At 35.2% G+C, this 18,955-nt stretch overlaps 3 protein-coding genes across 3 annotated transcripts in view; all 3 read left to right on the top strand.

The window, feature by feature from the left end:
• The first annotated feature begins 906 nt into the window (after window positions 1-906).
• LOC115444258 (probable small nuclear ribonucleoprotein Sm D2) lies at window positions 907-2,333 on the top strand. The gene is made up of 3 exons (XM_030169959.2): window positions 907-1,091; window positions 1,174-1,426; window positions 2,082-2,333. Coding segments are annotated over exons 1-3 (360 nt in total). The 5' UTR covers window positions 907-1,089; the 3' UTR covers window positions 2,187-2,333.
• Window positions 2,334-3,188: 855 nt separating this feature from the next.
• LOC115444264 lies at window positions 3,189-9,500 on the top strand. Its single transcript, XM_030169974.2, has 5 exons — window positions 3,189-3,489; window positions 4,910-5,097; window positions 5,723-6,037; window positions 6,393-7,820; window positions 8,248-9,500. Exons 2-5 carry the CDS (start codon window positions 4,915-4,917, stop codon window positions 8,386-8,388), a joined length of 2,067 nt encoding a protein of 688 aa, XP_030025834.1. The 5' UTR covers window positions 3,189-3,489; window positions 4,910-4,914; the 3' UTR covers window positions 8,389-9,500.
• Window positions 9,501-9,928: 428 nt separating this feature from the next.
• Window positions 9,929-18,955, top strand: part of LOC115444260 (protein phosphatase PP2A 55 kDa regulatory subunit) — a 48,665-nt gene continuing 39,638 nt past the window's right edge. The window contains exon 1 of the mRNA XM_030169964.2: window positions 9,929-10,219. The gene's annotated coding sequence lies outside the window, so the exon portion shown is untranslated. The remainder of the gene's footprint in view (window positions 10,220-18,955) is intronic.

Below are 18,955 nucleotides of genomic sequence, written 5' to 3'. Positions count from 1 at the left end.
CGAAATTTCCTAAACAGACAATTTCAAAAATAGATTTTTTTGTAGTAAAGACATCTGGACAAATAAATAAAAACTGTCCATTTCAGAAAAGATATCATATAACTGCAGCGAAAGCATATACATAGGTATGGATTTAGATATAAACATATTAACTCTAGATTTTAAGGGCTGTGACTGGATCATTGCGAACAGACCGTCATAATTTAAGTCTCAAGATAAAATATACAATTTAGTAAATATAGCATTATACAATGTATTGTAATACATTTTTTTAATATGTGTATTTTCTTTTTGTTTTTTTCTTGATACACGACTGTATAATTATTATAGATTTACTGGCAACTGAAAAACCATAGTTAACCGTCAAAAAAGGAGGTTGAGCAATCAAAACTATAACGGATAAATACAGGCTTGCCAACTTAGGGCTTTTAGCCCTAAATTTAGGGCTAAAATAAGTGTAGTGGACTTTTTTCAGGGCCCAAAAACAATTAGGGCTATTTTCAGAGCCATAAAAATGGTTTTCATGTATTACTGTTTGACTGAACAAAAAACGATTAAAAACGCAATACATTCAAGTTTTTCTACAAAGCATAAGGCAATATTTAAAAAATACACCTCACTCACTATCCATGCTTACTCAGAACAATGTTTGTCATTGTTCTGAGACGCTGTATTATAATTCTCTTTGATCCTCACAAGTACAGGCATGGCTTCGGCCTTTAAATTTTAATAAAACCGTGAACTTATTTCAATTATATTCCTAGATAGGTATATACATTGGGTATACACTACACCATACAAAATAACATTGACAGTACAGGGCTTTCCTTGGAGTTTTTGCATTTGCATTTAGTGCTATTTGGGGATGTTTTATCGTGACTTTAGGGCAATTTTTTTTTAGGAGTTGGTAACTCTGGGTAAATATTACAGTCTGTGAATATAATTGTCATTATAATTCACAGAGAATACAACGTCAGATTATATCTAGTTTATTTTTCTCTTTGGTCTGTGGATTGTTTCCGCGCGTCTAAAATCTTGTATTTGTATTTAGTATAATTTACTACTAAAAGCAACAAATAATAGTACAAAATGTAAGTATTGGCCTATTTAACCAATTTTCTTCATTTATTTTGTGTTAGAAGTTTGTATATAATGACAAATTTACCTCGGCAGGGCGTCCACAACGAAACCACGCTCTGAGATGACTTTAGAAGAATTGGCAAAGATTGAAGAAGAGGAATTTAGTACGGGACCATTGTCAGTGCTTACACAGTCCGTTAAAAACAACACACAAGTACTGATCAATTGCCGGAACAACAAAAAATTGTTGGGTCGAGTAAAGGCGTTCGACCGGCACTGCAATATGGTATTAGAAAATGTAAAAGAAATGTGGACAGAAGTGCCACGAACGGGTAAAGGCAAAAAGGTACTTGCATTCATTCTTTCTATTCCTTTAAAAATGCTTTTAAAAAGAATTTACAGTATAGTTGAGGTTATGTTGGAGCATAAAACAAAATTAAATAACAATACTCATTGGGCCTCAATAAGATCATATTATCAGGACAGTACATTTCCAAATCTAAACTCCAATAACCAGAAGACATTGTTGCATTGAAATGACATTTGGTGTTGCATTTACTGAAGAAAATGAAATTGGTGGTTTACTCATTACGAGCAAACTTATCTGGACAACCTATAGTTATGCATCAGAATCTTGCATGAATATAACTTAACCCTAGATTAGAGGGTCAATTATATTTTGTTTGCTACAAACTAGAAGCGAAAGGTCCATATAACCCAATTCCTGCCACCTTTCCTTATATGAAGAATCAAAATTTATTTTGCAAATTGGTATTAATAAATTTTACATAACTTTGTAACTGAGATTGATGCTGTCTTCTTTTCGTATTTAGTTTATTTTCTTTCTATACAAAAGTTCTCTGGAAGAAATCACTTGTAGCCATAAGGCCATCCATTGTACCCTGTGGATTTAAAAAAATGTATTTTATTTGTTTTTCTGTTTAAACTGGTTACAATAAAAAGTATTTATATTATAATATTGTGTAATGTTTCTGTTTCAGGGGAAAGCAGTGAATAAAGACAAATTCATATCTAAAATGTTTCTCCGTGGTGACTCTGTGATCTTAGTTCTTAGAAATCCATTGGCAACAGCTGCAGGAAAGTGAATAACAATAAACTTTAATACTTTTTAAGAGCTACACTTTCAATATTTAGTCAATGTCTGTATGTTAAATATACTTTATATAAGTTGGAGCTTTATATTGATAATAAGTTGTCAAAGAAGAAAGACTAAATAAATCCAATTTTCAATAGTACTTTTTTATTATCCCAAGCAAACATCCTTTCTTTATATTGATTAAAAATTAAGTAGAGTCAAATCCATATTCAAATCTGTACAGGAAAAATTCATCATTTTCTACAAGTCTCAAATAGAGGTCCAGTTAATAGCTACAACATAAAGAGAATATGACCACTATGTTGAAACATAATAAATAAAACTACAATAAAGGTTTTCATATAGTTATTATTTTTTTATGAAATTTATAATTATATAAACTTCTTTTATTATTACAAAAACCACTAATTACATTCCAAAAAACATTTTATAAGTATATGGATTATAAGACATTAATGTGCACTCTCCAAAAAACGTATCTTCAGAAGCTACTTGAAATTTTAGTCTACTCGCGGCCCTGCCAAAATGATTTCCGGCATAAAAATCGCGCTTTATATATTTATGGGACATAAAGTAGCCTACACCAGCTTTCTATAAGTGAAAAAAAAAACAAATACAGTCTTGTAATTTAACTGATTTTGTATATTTAAAGGGCTTATATTTTAAGGTAAACCAATAGCAATACATCGGTGAAAACTGCATCTAATTCCATACAGTAGTTTTCCTGTCATGAGTGTACAAACATATACGACAGACAAAAAATCTAAAAACGGTTGTTTTCGATTCCGTTGGTCTTCCTAATATAGAACCCCATATTCGTTTTAATTGAATATTACGGATAAAGACGTTTATTTTCCCAAAAAAATATTTTATTTCTTTTTTATACATTTTGCATAGGAAATATTAAATATTTCTAATGCGAAATGTATAGAAATGTTGGACTTGGAACAAAGCAATAAGGTACCATCAGCCATCAATGTACGCACTACGTCTATAATAGATAGGTATTGTCTATAGCTAGGGAACTTACCAAATTAAATTTTTGCAAGCAGTAAATTGCTTTTTCCTTTGAGAACAAATTATGGTGAATCAGTTGCGATAAACACCTTGTAATGTTGTGTCGGGACTTGTTATATTTTTTCAATCATTATCGTCTTAGAGAGTGTAGTGTGCATTACGTATATTAATTTTAAATTTAGAAATACCTACTTTTTTATGTTATTTCTATTAGTAGGCAGGAACAGAATAATTTAAGAACTGGGCAACAGTGTTGGAAAGGGGACTCCGTATTGGTAAATAATCCATTATATACAATTCTATAATAATGCAATTGTCATCATTTTTCGTTCTGATTTTTCTTGCACGAATATACATGGCAATTATGTATAGTTCATGAATATAGATAGTGTTTTAGAATGTAACAAGAAAATAGGTAACAAAAACTACGTTTATAACAATAAATTATTAAGGAATCCATTTCACTGTCTTCATCAATAGGGCTAAAAAGGGAATATTTTTATGTAAAAATGTGCAACTTGCTATTGGTAAGTCATGGAAGGCATGTTGAAACCATACAAACGAATTTTTTGCTGGTTTACATTCCGGTCAATGTGGTATAGGCTTTTCAGTGCGTAGTAAGGTGAATAGGCTTCAGGAAAGTTATATTTTGAATTTATTTTTACACATACCGCACATTTATCCCCGAAGGGGTATGTGCAGAGGCACTACCCAGGTTCCCACTTTTCGCCAAGTGGTAATTCATCCTGTGATGTGATAGGAGGCGAGCCTATCACCAATATCCAGCACAAATTCCAGACTCCGGGCTGCTACTGATCAGAAAAACTCAAATATCACTTTATTCGACCCAGGTTTCGAACCCAGGACCTCAAAGCGCTGCTGTACCGCACATTCAGTACAACTATGCCACCTAGGCAGTCAGCATGATTTTATGGGGTTGTTATATTTATTTCTAAACTAACCATTGCCTGTGATATTGTACACATAAAATTTTCTTCTTGACATTATATGGCAGTAGCCATATAGCCCAAAGCTCTCAAAAATGGTGTAGTTTCCTATACTGCCCTGGTGATCAATGTCACAGTAGGTCAGAAAAGGCATTCAGCTCTATTATTATATTACATGGTTAACTAGATTAAGTATCTTATTATTCTTGTTGCTGTTTACGAAACAACAAAATGCATTTCTTATTGGTGTAGATATGAACCCTAGATAAGAAGAAAGTTTATTTAAAGTACATTCCAAATTGGTGATCAAAAAATTTGCTGCCTTTGACTTATTGGTCTCTAGATTACTACAGTAGTATTGGTGAAAGAATTATGATAACAATTGGACTTTTATAGGATAAATATGAGTGCTGCTGTGTTAGGAATATTATTGCAACATTTTTTTAACTATACTTTGCAATATAAGGTGTTGTTTCTTGCAGTTTTCTTTTTTTTTTAATATGTACTATTTTTAAATAATAGTGTGTATAAAATTAAGGAAGAAACCTTTAGCAGTTTGTTATATATATTGTATTCTAAATACAGGCCCCTTCGAATACATTGTTCATTACACTTAACATTTTTAATATTATATTGTTAACAATTGAAGTCAGAACTATGAGTCATACAGGAATTGTGATTTGGTCCCTTTATAATTTTTTTTTCTGAGTGATGTTGAAAACTCCTGTATCAGAATAAACATTTTCAGCAACCATGGAGTCCAAGCTGTCAAGACATGCCATCCTCCAGGGTCATGTGGATTCATATTGCCTGGTGTGTGAGAGTTACTTTAAGTGTGCAATGATTCTGGATGGTCACATGTTGAACCCAGACCATAGGAACAAGTTAAATAATACAGGATATGTGGAAAAGTTTAAAGATAGCCGAATTAGAAAGGTATGTAGGTAGTATATTCTACAAACAACTATCTTTTGTTCACGGTGCTACCCAGTGCTTTATAATTCAAAGTTGTCTGGCACAACTTGTGGTGGCACCTGGATGTGTAAAAGTATTCTGAATTAATTTAGTAATAGATGTTTTGTGTGCATAATAGTAAATTCTATATGCATATGATTTGAATATTAAGTTTTAGTTTTATATCTATACTAATATATAAAGCTGAAGTTTGTTTTTTTGAATATGCTAATCTCAGTATTTAAAACAGAATTTGAATTTTTTTTTCATTTATATGAAGCATTGCTCCCGAGTGCTGTAGCCTTCTTTTTAGCTCAGGAAAATAAAAATGCGAATTTAAGAAATAATTAGTGATTAACAAGATACAGACGCTTTTCAGTTTGTTATAACTGCTTGTCTGATGATAAATAAATAAATAAATATAAAGCGAGACTTTTATCCTGGAAATACTTTTTCACACAGGTTGAGCTGCAAGCAAAAGGTAGTACTGATATAAAAGTATTGCCTTGCAATAATTTATTGGTGTTTTGCTATTTACAGGCAGTCATGACGATCTATCTCATTTATCTAGTTGTAAAACACAATATAAGATAGTAATTTGTTGCAGGTTAAAAACGGTTACTTCTGTGAGTTTTGCAATTTATTGTTAAACACTGCTGCCAAAGTAAGTGTCCATATTGAAGACCCACAGCATATCAGTACAAAAGGAGCAATGTTACTTAGACGCATTGGAGACAACATTGTGGCTTTTGAAAACTTAGTAATAAGTGACAAAGCTTGGAACGGTATTATAGACGAAACATGCGTGCTGTGCAACACTGAATTTGATAATTTGGATATACATAAAAGTGAGACGTCCCATAAACTCAATTTAGTTCAATGTAAAACTGAGTTTGGGACTTGGGGCATCATCTATAGGAAGGTATGCTGCATTTTTAATGTATAGTCAAGAGGCCCTATTCTGTCTACAGGGACATATGCGTATTTTTGCAATTACGACCGCTCCAATCAAAGCACAGGTTTGATTACTAAATAGGTGAAATAGTCAATACATTCCCTATTTATCTAATCAGCCATATTATATGGTATCAAAGCCCTTCTTGAATTAGAACAACCGTAATTGCAAAAAGACGGACCCCATTGACGGAATAGTGCCTCCATACTATATTTGGAGTTTAGTGGTGTTTTATTTTTGATTGTTTTTTTGTTTATCCTACTACCAGAAAAAGTCAATTATTATTTTTATATGATTCGTAATTATTGTTTTTCTCCAACAGATCGACGATAACTCAATTCATTGCCTTCCATGCAATAAAATATTGACAATGACGCTGATCGCATCGCATTTTAACACGCCGGAGCATAAGCAAATGTGCTCGTCCGCTCCGGCCGCGCCGCCCGCTTTGCCCTCACTTCCCGCTAAAGTTGCGCCTGCCGCTCTGCCCGCGCCTACCGGTCCACCCGTGGCAGCGGTGGTACCTACGGGGCGAACCCCAGGTCCAGCGCCAGCCCCAGTTAATAAACCTAGACCCAAAAATCAGCTAGCCGATAACAAACATGAAAAATCAAAAGCAATGCTTACAGATGCATTGAGAAAGCGACCTCTCCGGCCTATCACCCCTGCAGTAGACACTCAAAGACCGTTGATAGGTAGAGTCGTATCAAACGAATATGAATACCTGATTTGCCATTTCTTAAAAGCGTCATCATTCATCGTCAGAGTGAACTTTTCAAAAATGCGTTGTATTCTATGCGAGAGGAGTATAAGGGTCGAAGATGCGTCATCGCATTTGGAAGATCTCCACCATCATTATCTACTGAAGATCCACAAAAAACGACTCCAGGTATATAATGAAATCGAACAAGCAGGAGCCGAAACGGAAATATTAGAGTCGTTAACGAGATTCGAGAATAACAACATTGACATCGATTTGATAAAGGGAACTGCTGTTTGTAATGTGTGCTTCAGAAGTATCGAGTTTCTTTCCGATGTGATCGATGCGCACATTGATGAACATAAAGTTATTTCAATTGCGCAAGAAATTGCGGCTAGGAAAGAACGTGATGCGTTCGAGGCAGCTGCGAAACTAGAAGCTGAACTTGACAGGGAAGCGGCGGCAGCGAGATATGCCGCGAGTCATGCGCGCCATGCGGAGACGACACGCACGAGACTGAAGCCGAAGCCACGCAATCGCAGTCGCTCGAGGTCTGACAGTGCTATGACCGTGGAAGAGTTGAAGGACTGGGCCATCGAACACAACATTACATTCAACAGTTTCCAACGTGTCGCCACTTGCAACATATGCCACTCGACAGTGCCCATCGATTTAAAAAGCTTAAAGGAGCATGTAGCTGGCAATGTACATAGAAAACTATTGGCCAAAACTCTTACAGGAGATACATCGGCGTCAAAATCGAAGACTAAACTCATAAAAGTACCACAGAAATCTTATGTAAAATCATTGATATTGGTCGAAAACATAATTTTCCAGCATTTCATAATTAATAACAAATTCGTTATAACTTATAAGAGTATGTGTTTCTTGGGGAAAAGTTTGGAAGGTTATTTGAAGTGCTTTCTTTGTGATGAGGATTTGATCGACGAGTCAGTTGTGATCGAGGTACACAGAACGAGGCACCATCATATGTCGGCGATGGACAATGTTCAAGTTATCACGTCGTGGGATACCGATTTTATTAGACAGGTTCGTTTATTAATTTTTTTCTAGCACAGTAAGAAACTAATGGAAGTACAATGTAGTCCAAATATAACGTCGACCAAAGTCATTGCAAATGATTGTGAGGTTGTAAAGACATTCTTATTTTTGGAGAAAACAGTAATCTCGCAACGGGCAAGGGAATTGAGCCGAACAGGTGGAATTATTGGCTAACTAACCTGCGCTGGCGCACCAACTTAAACATGGCAATGGTAACAAAATACTTAGAGCTGGCTTCTGATTGGCTCACTTGACACTACTAGTTAGGTCGAACTACTATAGCATGTTTTTAACAATAACACAAGTACGTACTTACCAGCGGCATGGTATTATAATATAAATATACTTTTAAGTCCATGGATGCACTTGTTTGTACTAGTTCGTTCGCATATATTATGATTTCTTATAATTACAGGCGGCTTCTGGCGAGTTTCACTGTGGCTTCTGCAATATCATGACTAAAGATTGGGATGACTTGCAAAAACATTTTAACACAATGGACCATAAGGAAAGCAGGACCTGTGCCGAGTGGCGCCTCCTCGAATTCACCAAATAAAAATAAGTTTTACACCTCAAATGTTATAGTTTATGTTGTTTTATCGAGAAATAGAGATAAAAGCAAATGTTACAACTGATCGATAATAGAGAATTCAGTATGATTTTATATTACAATTTACGTTGACATAAAAAGTCTTTCACTGTTCATTTTGAAAAAAAAAACCGACTGAATTTTATTATATTACGTAAGTTCTTATACTAGTATATAGATCGTAGAGATTTTAAAATAAGCTGTGATTTCTAAATTTTTGATCCTTACAATTTTATTAGTCTTAATATTTGGAACTGTATTTGCTTCAATTTGAATTGTTTAAATTATGCTACGATTTTTCCGTAACCTGGTAAAACTTTGAATGTAAGTACTTATTGATCTATTTATATATGTTACTAGGAGAAATACTACTATAATACCAGATCTATGGTACAGGCCATAAATATAAGGTTGGCCATATTTAACCAATACGTAATATATGATTATATCGCATTTTACATGATCATTTAAAATTATGGGTATAAGTAAATTCCGCAATGCGAAATAGAAAAGCACCGCCAACTTATAATCATTATTGACGGTTGCAAACAGACAAATACCTACAATATTTTAATACAATTCATTATAATTGTTGGGTCACTCAACAATGATTTCAAATGATTATATTATAATACATTTATAATAATTGTACATATTTTTCTTAGTGACAGTATTTTATACCTACAACTGAGATTAATAAAATATTTAATCTTTTATTTCATTATTAACAGAGGCTGTAATATGTTTTGAATTTCAATATTATTGAATACATTCCAAAAGATCAAGACATTTTAAGTGGATTCGAAATTTGAATTAGCTCCGTAATTATAACAACTTTATTTTTGTGGCTCTTCCATAACGAAAATTATCGTAATTTTTTGAGTAATGCTCATGTGGACATAGTGTAAGATTTCACAACTACCAAAACTGTCCTTTCTCTTTTTATTCTGTGTAAATCAATGTTGTAGGTAATTCTTTCTATTACTTATTATAACAGCCATTGGGTGTTATTTAAATATTATAACCACTATTTTGATATATTAAAATTACATTTTATGGGAATAAATAAAGCTGAAATACTGATGTTTTCTTTAAATTACTTTAAGATAACCTTTGACTAAATATAAGACTATTGGTGAACCTGCAGGTAGTACTATTAAATCATCTCTACTACTACGATAATAACTACCTATAATATTAGTGATATCCTGATGCCTACAGTGTCTACGTGTTTTTACGTTTTTCTTTATGTGAAGTATTATTTTATTTTTGTGAAGAAATTTTTTTCGGTCCTAATACAACCGTGTATAAGCGACTGTATGTTTTGAATTTAATCAGCTACTTATTTGGGTGACTGAATTATCGATATTGATTTCGGAACATGTATTAAACTCATACGATAAAAATTAAGTATTTATTATTTTACACAGAATAGAGATGGCGCTGTTATTGAAATACGTACGTTCGATATACGAGAGGTTCGCGCCACAACCGCGGTCACAACACTGGATTGTTTACGTACGCATTGTAGTATTGTAATTCAGCGCGAGTGCATGTCGATTACGCGTTTATTTAATTGTCGAATTGTTGTTAAGGCATCGAAGAACTGTTTGAATAAATAAGAAATAGAAAACTTTCATACTGTGTGGGCTGTTTGAATTTGGAACTTTATTCGTGATTTTTCGCGCCACTGTGTTATTCTCCGAAGATTATAAGTGCATTGTATTTTTTCCGTGGAAGTGATGTTTTAGGTGAAACAGAACAGTAAACAGTAGAAACAGAGTTTTCTGCCACCAAGGTGAGTTTTTTTAGTACAAAAATATAAGCCGGAGCACCGTAATAGACTTGCAATTTTAATTTTAGTTAGGGTCAGCACACTTGAACGAAAGTTTTGTTATATTATTTAGCGCGAACTTAGTTATTGAGCAGAAATTATATACGTAAACATTGTACGCCTTATTTTCACATAAATTCAATTCTGTTTGTATAAGTAGACCAGCTATAGTTTATTGCAACTAATTTGAAGCCTCGACATTTGGCAATACGTAGGTACTAATTGTTCACGAATATTTCCTTGTTCATTGTTATAAATACTTCACGTACCTATCATATGGTCATACTATCCGTTTTTCCCAAATAAAGTTTATTTATTTCATTATAATGTTATAAGTATTTTAATCAATTCAATTTTTAGATTGTAGCCCCATCGTTGATGATTTTGGCAAAGTTGTAGGAAAGGGGACGGTAAAATTACTGAAAAAAATAAAATGTTATCAAAGAATAGTACCTACCTTCTTTGGAAATCAATTTCCCAAAGGTCTGTAAACTACACTAATTTAAAATAGAGATAAGTGGGCATAAAATTGTTTACATTCAATGTTTTCATTCTGTAAATATGTTATTATTATATATAACATAGTATTAATATGTGCATTTTTTGTAGTAAAAGTGTTTTATATCAACAACTATTAGGAGCTGTTAAGTACTTATATGTTTTGTATTTCCTGTAGCCGAAAATTAGTCAGCTATTTTTTGTATAGCCAAAAGGCTAGTGTAAAAAAAGATAGTGTAAAAACACTATCGACAGATTTTCTGCGACTTAGATGTTGAGTTATTTACTTTATTCGAGTATTATTTTGAAATATACGTTAATTATCATTAGATATTTTTTTTTGTTAAATAGAAGTCGAAAGTCGAAACAAATGAATATAGAATAGACGATAGTTACAAATTTATCAGACAAAGGCAGCTGGCAGTTTGCGCAGCCTGGACTGGTTGAGAAAACTATGGGCGCAGGTTCTAATTTTAATATTGGTTCAAATTATTACGTATTCCATGAATATCTATTCGTTTCAATAGAAATATAGTATCTTTCTTTTTTACTTTTCACCAATGCCAAATATGTGTGTGATTTCAATCGTAACTTGGTTTTTGTTTGTTATATTGGTGTATGTTACTTAATTACCTAACAGAAAAAGAGACCTATAAAAACTTTTTTTTATTAGCCTAGCCCGATAATTAATTTGTGTAAAATGGCCAGTTAATGCCATCAGGGGTCCATAGTTTTTAAAACCCCGTATAGATGGATATCAGACACTATCTATCAAAAGTATATTCCTGCGTTAATTATAAAGCTCATTAAAAAATTTTGCTTCATCCGGAAATACATAAAAACCTCTATGCGGAACACACCTGCGTCTTGAAAACTGGAACATCCGGCCGCATAGCAGCCCTACGCATTTGCAATAATGAAGTTCTTTCTACACTACTATCCCCGGTAATAAATGCGAACACGTTATATAACGGAGCTATTCCGGCATGGACCGGTTAATGCAATTGTCGGGATATCCATTATGTCGTACAGGTGACCTATGATCATTCAATTAAATTCAAAATAGGATTCTAAATAAGATCTATTGACAACTTGTGGAGTACATTTTAAAAACTTTTTTATTGTTTCGAAATTTGAATTACGAATCATCGTTTCGAATTTCGATGCATTGCCATGTAGGTATTTATACGAATTTATACGTAGCTAAGGTAAACTCTATAATATAGGGTTTATCTATATTATAGGGTTTAGCTTAGCTAGCTACCTTAGCTAGTTTTACATCAGGTATGTACTACGCCTATTATATTTTATTTGTAATTATATACTTACTCTTTGATAGAGTAAATTTCGATAAGGAGCGATATAGTATAGTTACCACTTATTGTTAAGTGATGTTGCTAGTCAGACTAGACAATCGGGGTAGGTGTTGGTTCAATGTGACACTATTTTAAGATGACCTGTCCCTTGCCAGAGGCGTTTTATTGGTCTGCTCGTGTGGATCCACTCTAGGCTATTTTCTCTAGAATCGATATTAGATGTACGAGAGGTCGTAGTTCGATTGCGAGTTTGCTCTCGAGTGTAATTTGTTTGCGGTCTGTCGAGATTGGAAATACTGGTAATTAGATTGTATGGAAGTAATACTATGTTAAGTGCGAAATTAGTGTAACGTTATTTGTTAATTTGCCAGGCCATCTTCGCCCTTCCGTGATCCTATCAAGGTAGAATAATTATTTGATTTATGGTTTTTCAAGCTCAATAGTTACCAATACCACCAGCCTGGATCACAATCAAAATATCTCCAAGGACATGCCAATAAAATAACGTGATGTACACGTCGACGATATACAGGTCGACGTGGAGATCCTTGGGGGAGGCTATGTTCAGCAGTGGACTTCCTGTGGCTGAGATGATGATGTAAATCATTTGACGTATATAGAACTTAACTTACACTCCTAATTTAGAATTACTGCTGATTATTGTGGACTTCATGCCGAGGTCTGATCTAAGTCCATTACTATAACGGACATATTTATTTTAGTCTTGTGTGAAATAATTTTCCTTATACCGTCCTTCTGTCACCTAGTTCCGTGTGTTATTGACAGTGCCTTAGTTTATACCATAGATGACTTGCCAATATCATCGCAAGGCGAGTGGTGAACGTATGCGTGACCTACACGCACAGCCACAGGGTAAGGCAAATAAATCCTGGATTTGCGGCCTCCATACACATAAACTTTTCGCAGTTCAGAGTCTAAAATGCTGGGCTTAAGAATACGTTCAAACCGCCCTTGCCAAAAAAATTAAAAAAAAGAATACGTTTGAATTTCGAACAGATAGAAAAAAGGAAGGTCCCACACGCATTCGCGCCTATTTATATAGCTGCTTATGACGTAGATTAAATATAATTTATGTAGGTAATTAATGCTTAAAAACTAGACAAGTGCGAGTTGCACTCGCGTACTGAGAGTTCCGTACAAACTTTTAAGCAAGCTGTATAAGTATATTTGTAAGCGCAAACTTGACAAACTTAACTTTGCCATTCCCTAGACACAGGTATTGTACGAATCGAAAATAATAAATTTGCTATAGTTAATAAGATTTTTTTGTTATTAAAGTAAGTACTTATTAACGCATCTTTTCAGAATTTCCTTAACATGTGCTGTAACTGTAAGACATTGTTTCTTGCTAAATTTCATGATTCTAGGTCAACAGGAAGCAACTTAGGTTTTGATTCCCTTGTGAAATCGCAAAATATGCGTTGATTTACAAGTAAATTTTTTCCACGGCTGTAAAAAACCGTAGTCCCTGTGTTTGATATAAATTTCAACCTGATACCTCTACGCGTTCTTGAGAAAAAGGGTCTCGACAGACAGACAAATGTACAAAAATTTATCGCATAAGGGTTCCTTTTGAAGCACGGAACCCTACAAATAAATGTCTCATGACGCGTTGTATGACGTCTTAATTTTTTTTTAATTCTAGTGCGGCAGATCAAACCTAATAATTAGTACAAAATAGAATTAAAAATTCTATCCGAGCGAGACAGTATCCGTCGAGACTCGATATCCTTGTTGCCTGTTGTTGCGTCGTATAGTCTACTTCCCAAACACTGACGTCGCAAGCCATATAATATACGCAATTTAATATCCACTTGAGGTCACCTCACCCGTCCTCTACCTCTGGCACCCGTTAATTCTGGAAGAATCGCGATGCCTCTCGTTATGTGATTACTAATTACGTCAAGGATTCTCTAAACCCAAAATTTTGTCATACTCCGAACCGTACTCAAGACTACTTAATTCATAGTCATATTATGAAATACTAGCTTTTGCCCGCGGCTCCGCCCGCGTTATAAAGTTTTTCAGGCTAAAGTTTTCCGTTATAAAAGTCACGCTATATATTTTCCCGGAAGCCTATGTTCTTCCCAGGGTCTCAAACTGTCTCCATACCAAATTTTATCCTAATACGTTGGGTAGTTTTTGAGTTGAACACGTTCGGGCAGACCGATGCATCGGGGGACTTTGTTTTATGATATATTTTTGTAGAACTTTTTAAGAGGAACAATCCCGTCATACATTATTGTTGCATAACTTTAACCGTTTACGCAGCGCACGCAACAGAAGCTCTCAAAACTAATAAATTGTCCCCGTTTTTGCATCATGTTTCATTACTGCTCCGCTCCTATTGGTCATAGCGTGACGATATATAACCTATAGCACTCCAGGAACAAAGGGCTATCCAACACAAAAATATTTTTTCAGTTCGAACCGGTAGTTCCTGAGATTAGCGATTACTGCTCCGCTCCTATTGGGAATAGCGTGATGATATATATAGCCTATAGCATTTCAGGAACAAAGGGCTATCCAACACAAAAAGAACTATTCAGTTCAAACTCCTAGTTTCTGAGATTAGCCATTACTGCTCTGCTCCTGTTGGTCATAGCGTGATGATATATAGCCTATAGCACTTCACGAACAAAGGGCTATCCAATACAAAATGAATTTTTTAGTTCGAAGCGGTAGTTCCTGAGATTAGCCATTACTGCTCTGCTCCTATTGGGTATAGCGTGATGATATATAGCCTATAGCACTCCACGAACAAAAGGCTATCCAACGCAAAAAAAAAAATTCAGTTTGGACCGGTAGTTCCTGAGATTAGCCATTACTGCTCCGCTCCTATTGGGTATAGCGTGATGATATATAGCCTATAGCACTCCATGAACAAAGGGCTATCCAACGCAAAAAGAATTTTTCAGTTTGGACCGGTAGTTCCTGAGATTAGACATTACTGCTCCGCTCCTATTGGGTATAGCGTGATGATATATAGCCTATAGCACTCCATGAACAAAGGGCTATCCAACGCAAAAAGAATTTTTCAGTTTGGACCGGTAGTTCCTGAGATTAGACATTACTGCTCCGCTCCTATTGGGTATAGCGTGATGATATATAGCCTATAGCACTCCACGAACATAGGGCTATCCAACGCAAAAAGAATTTTTCAGTTTGGACCGGTAGTTCCTGAGATTAGCGCGTTCAAACAAACAAACAAACAAACAAACAAACAAACTCTTCAGCTTTATATAATATAATATAATAATATATAATATATAATATTATGAAATATATAGGTATGTATTCTTATAAGTCTGAATTTTAAGAGGTTATCATGGGTGTAATATAATAAACTGATTTTAAAACAGACCCATTTTAAATTTAGAATCGACATCCATATAGAGCATAGTCGATTAATGGATATTTTAGTGACAGCAGGAAATCTTAGATTATTTACTCTATGGCAGGAAATACTTGTAGATACATTAGAGTGTGATGCATCTAATAGTCATTATTCCCATCTCACATCTAGTCACGTAGGCATACTTTATTGGACTCAATTAAAAAACGATCACAGTTAAAATATTTTTAACACAAATACGCCAATTTCGACCTCGATTTTATAACTGGTTATCTGATAGAGAAATTTATATTAAAAAACACTTAAGCATTTTTCATTATTTAACAAGCGAGATAACCTCGTTTTTTATGTTAGTTTCAATTTGTTTTTGTAAGTACCCAATGGAATGAATTACTTTGAGCAACATGCTTGATGAAAATGGTGTTGCGTTGATCCTATACAGGAGTGCGTTAAGACTTAAGAGAAGGTGTTGGTAGTGGAAGGGATAACTATAATTTAGATCTAAAACATTTTTATTTTCCAAGGCGCCTGAATATCTAGGCCCGGCCCTGTCTGGGTAAGTATAATTTCAATTTGTAAGTTTTCTTTAGACAATTGATTCCCAAAGTGGTCTATGTGGACCCCCAGGTCCTCGAGACTTGATGGGATTCTACGTCAGCGTGACAAAAAAATGGGGCTCCACAATTCGTAAGCGGGGGTACACGAAAATTTACCTTGTTTGATAGTAAAGTACTTAAATGTTGGCTTGACTTCACCTATCAAAGTAGCAAATAATATTGATAGGGGTCGTAAGAGGCACGGTGACCCCAACGTTACTCCCCGCGATGGCTGGTCGGTAGTTGAAGTGGTAACGCACTTTCCCAGCGAAACCTAAAAAAAAGTCCACCGGAACCATCAAAATTATGAAAGAAGTCTATAAGAAAAAAAGTTTGGGAATCTCTGGTTACATGGTCTTATTCCGCACAGGCAGATTTCTAAGTTTAATGTAAGTTACCTTGAATTGTATTAATTATAAAAGTTTTTATTGGCGACAATAAAAACAAGTGCGTCATGTACAATTTAAGTGTGACTTTATTGCTAAGATAATTCTTGTTTTGGCATATGTTTGTTAGCCTGGCTAGGGTCGGCTTTTACAAACATATCGTAACCATGCTGAGGCAACCCTCTTAACGGGTTATTCAGTACTGGTGGTAGATCTCCTATTTGAGAGTCCGCCTGGGTAGGCACCACCGCAATGTCTCTTTCTGCCGCCAAGCAGCAGTGTGTAGTCGCTGTTGTGATCCGGTTTGAAGGACATTGTGGCCAGTATAACTACTGGATTTAGACTTAACATCGCACGTCTCAGGATGGCGAGCGCCGTGGAATACTAAACAATACTTAGTAATTTAAGGGTTGGATGGTGTTTCTGCTATTTATAGGCGGACGTATTACTTACCATCAGGCGAACGGCAAGCTCCTCACGTCATTCAAAGCAATAAAAAAAAAGAATCATTACGCACGTCGGTAATATTTTTGTATGTAAATTCTGTAGAATTAAAAAATAAATTGGTAGAGCTAAGAGCCTGTAGGCATTTAAGAATCCCCTACGGCCTTCTGTTCTTAAGCTCTACATTTTGCGTCCTATGTGACCGTTAGTTTTCCAGTATTTATGGGTGTCCCACTAGGTAGTATGTACACACACTGCTAGTACATTGTCAGTTTAGTGTCAGCTACACCAGTTAATAAATTTACCAGGCTCGGGATCAGCCTGTATATCCGGTTTCAAACAGGCCGGCATAATTGTATCGACTGGCGAGGGATAAACACCTCTCGTCAGTCTACACCTATCTGAACCCCACTCGACTTATCATCAGGTTTAGGGTCACTTTACCGTGCGACGTCACTCGTTCTGCACTCAGTGTAGTGGTTTGCGCTTCAATTTTCAAACTTCATTCCCATACATTACAGTCCGATTGAGAGTGCAGGTATGATAGATTAGTAGCAAATGTATCTAGTTTGTAGGTACAAGGTGAGCGACCTCGCTACGGCCTCGCGATCGCATACGATGTATGGAATAGTAAACGGTTTCAATTGATTGTTTTTTAGTTTCCGCTGTCACGTGACGCCGTGACGGATATAGAAATGGAAATATGGGCCTTTCTGTGCGGGATCTTCGTGTTAGATACCTTCGTCTTTCACTCCTACCCGAAGTTGTATGCAAGAAGTAGACTTGAAGTTTTTATTTTGTTTATAAAATAAGTAGTGAACTTGCTTTAATATTCTACCTCATATTATAAAGATAGTATACCGCGACATATTTCCTGATATTTCATAAGGATTCGATAGGCATTGTTAACCCTAGTAAGGGTTCTGCCGCAGGGGTTAAGGTGGCCGGTTCAATTCGTGCCAGCATTTTGTTCGGCTTCGAATGTGCGATTTTACTGTATCAAGTTTTATAGAATAATTGCCAACAATCGACCAACGATTATGTCCGACGGAAGTCAAGATTGCCGCTGAACAAAATCGCTCGACCGCTCTAGCTGCGTCATAGATAAATGAAGTTGTATAAGTTTCTGGTTTTGTAAATAATTATATCCAGTACTTAAGGATGGTTTAAAAAATATATGTAAGGCGTAGTATTTTTCAGTGAGTGGGTTAGCAGCAAAGCATAAGTTTTGCCGCCTGGGGCAGATCCAAAAGTACGGGGTAGAGCAAAATAGACCTTTTAAAAAAAATAGCCACAGGCCTCCCCCTACTCAGCAACTAGTACATGCCACAAAGTAAGAAAAGTTAAAGTTAAAGTTTTCAAAGCTTCTATTCTACACATTTTGCTGCCAAATTGCTGCTCGGGGCGGACGGCCTCTGCCGCCCCAACAGCACCGAAGTGGGTATCCCATGCTCTCACACAATTCCATCCTAACCCACAATTTCATTATGTATATTATATCTGTGTTATGGTCTGGTAGCCACTAACTACGGCGCCGGTAGCTTATCTATTGATTTAGTATGATATCTTTATATTGCTAATTTATAGATAGTGGAGAATATACAGTAAAGGATTGTGGATATAAGTATCAATTAAAATTACGCAAAGTTATAAAAGAGATAATAGGTACCTATTGGATAAATTACGAATGCAGGTTGTTTTTTTTCTTTTTGACTAGCCTTTGCCTGCGGTTCCGACCTTTTGTGAGCTTTGATCACTATTTGACATGCGACTCTACTCTACCCTATGTGATGGCTGCTCAGGATACTTTAAATGCAACTCTTTCTTTGTGAATGTAACCAGGAGCAAGTGTACCACATTACCATCGCCCATGAATAACCATATTTTTCAAGGAATTGCCGGTCCTTGTGGACTTTTAGGTAAAGAAATAATTTTTGAAAACTTTTACTGACCCTACAAAACAAACGATCGAGGAAACGCATCAAGAACAACATGGTAGTTTAACACATAACAGACAACTTAATACATCATTTAACATAGCTTCATATAAGGATCCTTTTAATTCTCGCCACATTTCCAAAGTC

The sequence above is a fragment of the Manduca sexta genome, chromosome 18, assembly GCF_014839805.1.
Source record: "Manduca sexta isolate Smith_Timp_Sample1 chromosome 18, JHU_Msex_v1.0, whole genome shotgun sequence".
In the NCBI taxonomy this organism is placed as follows: Eukaryota; Metazoa; Arthropoda; class Insecta; order Lepidoptera; family Sphingidae; genus Manduca; species Manduca sexta.
This window is presented reverse-complemented; position numbering and strand designations above follow the sequence as displayed.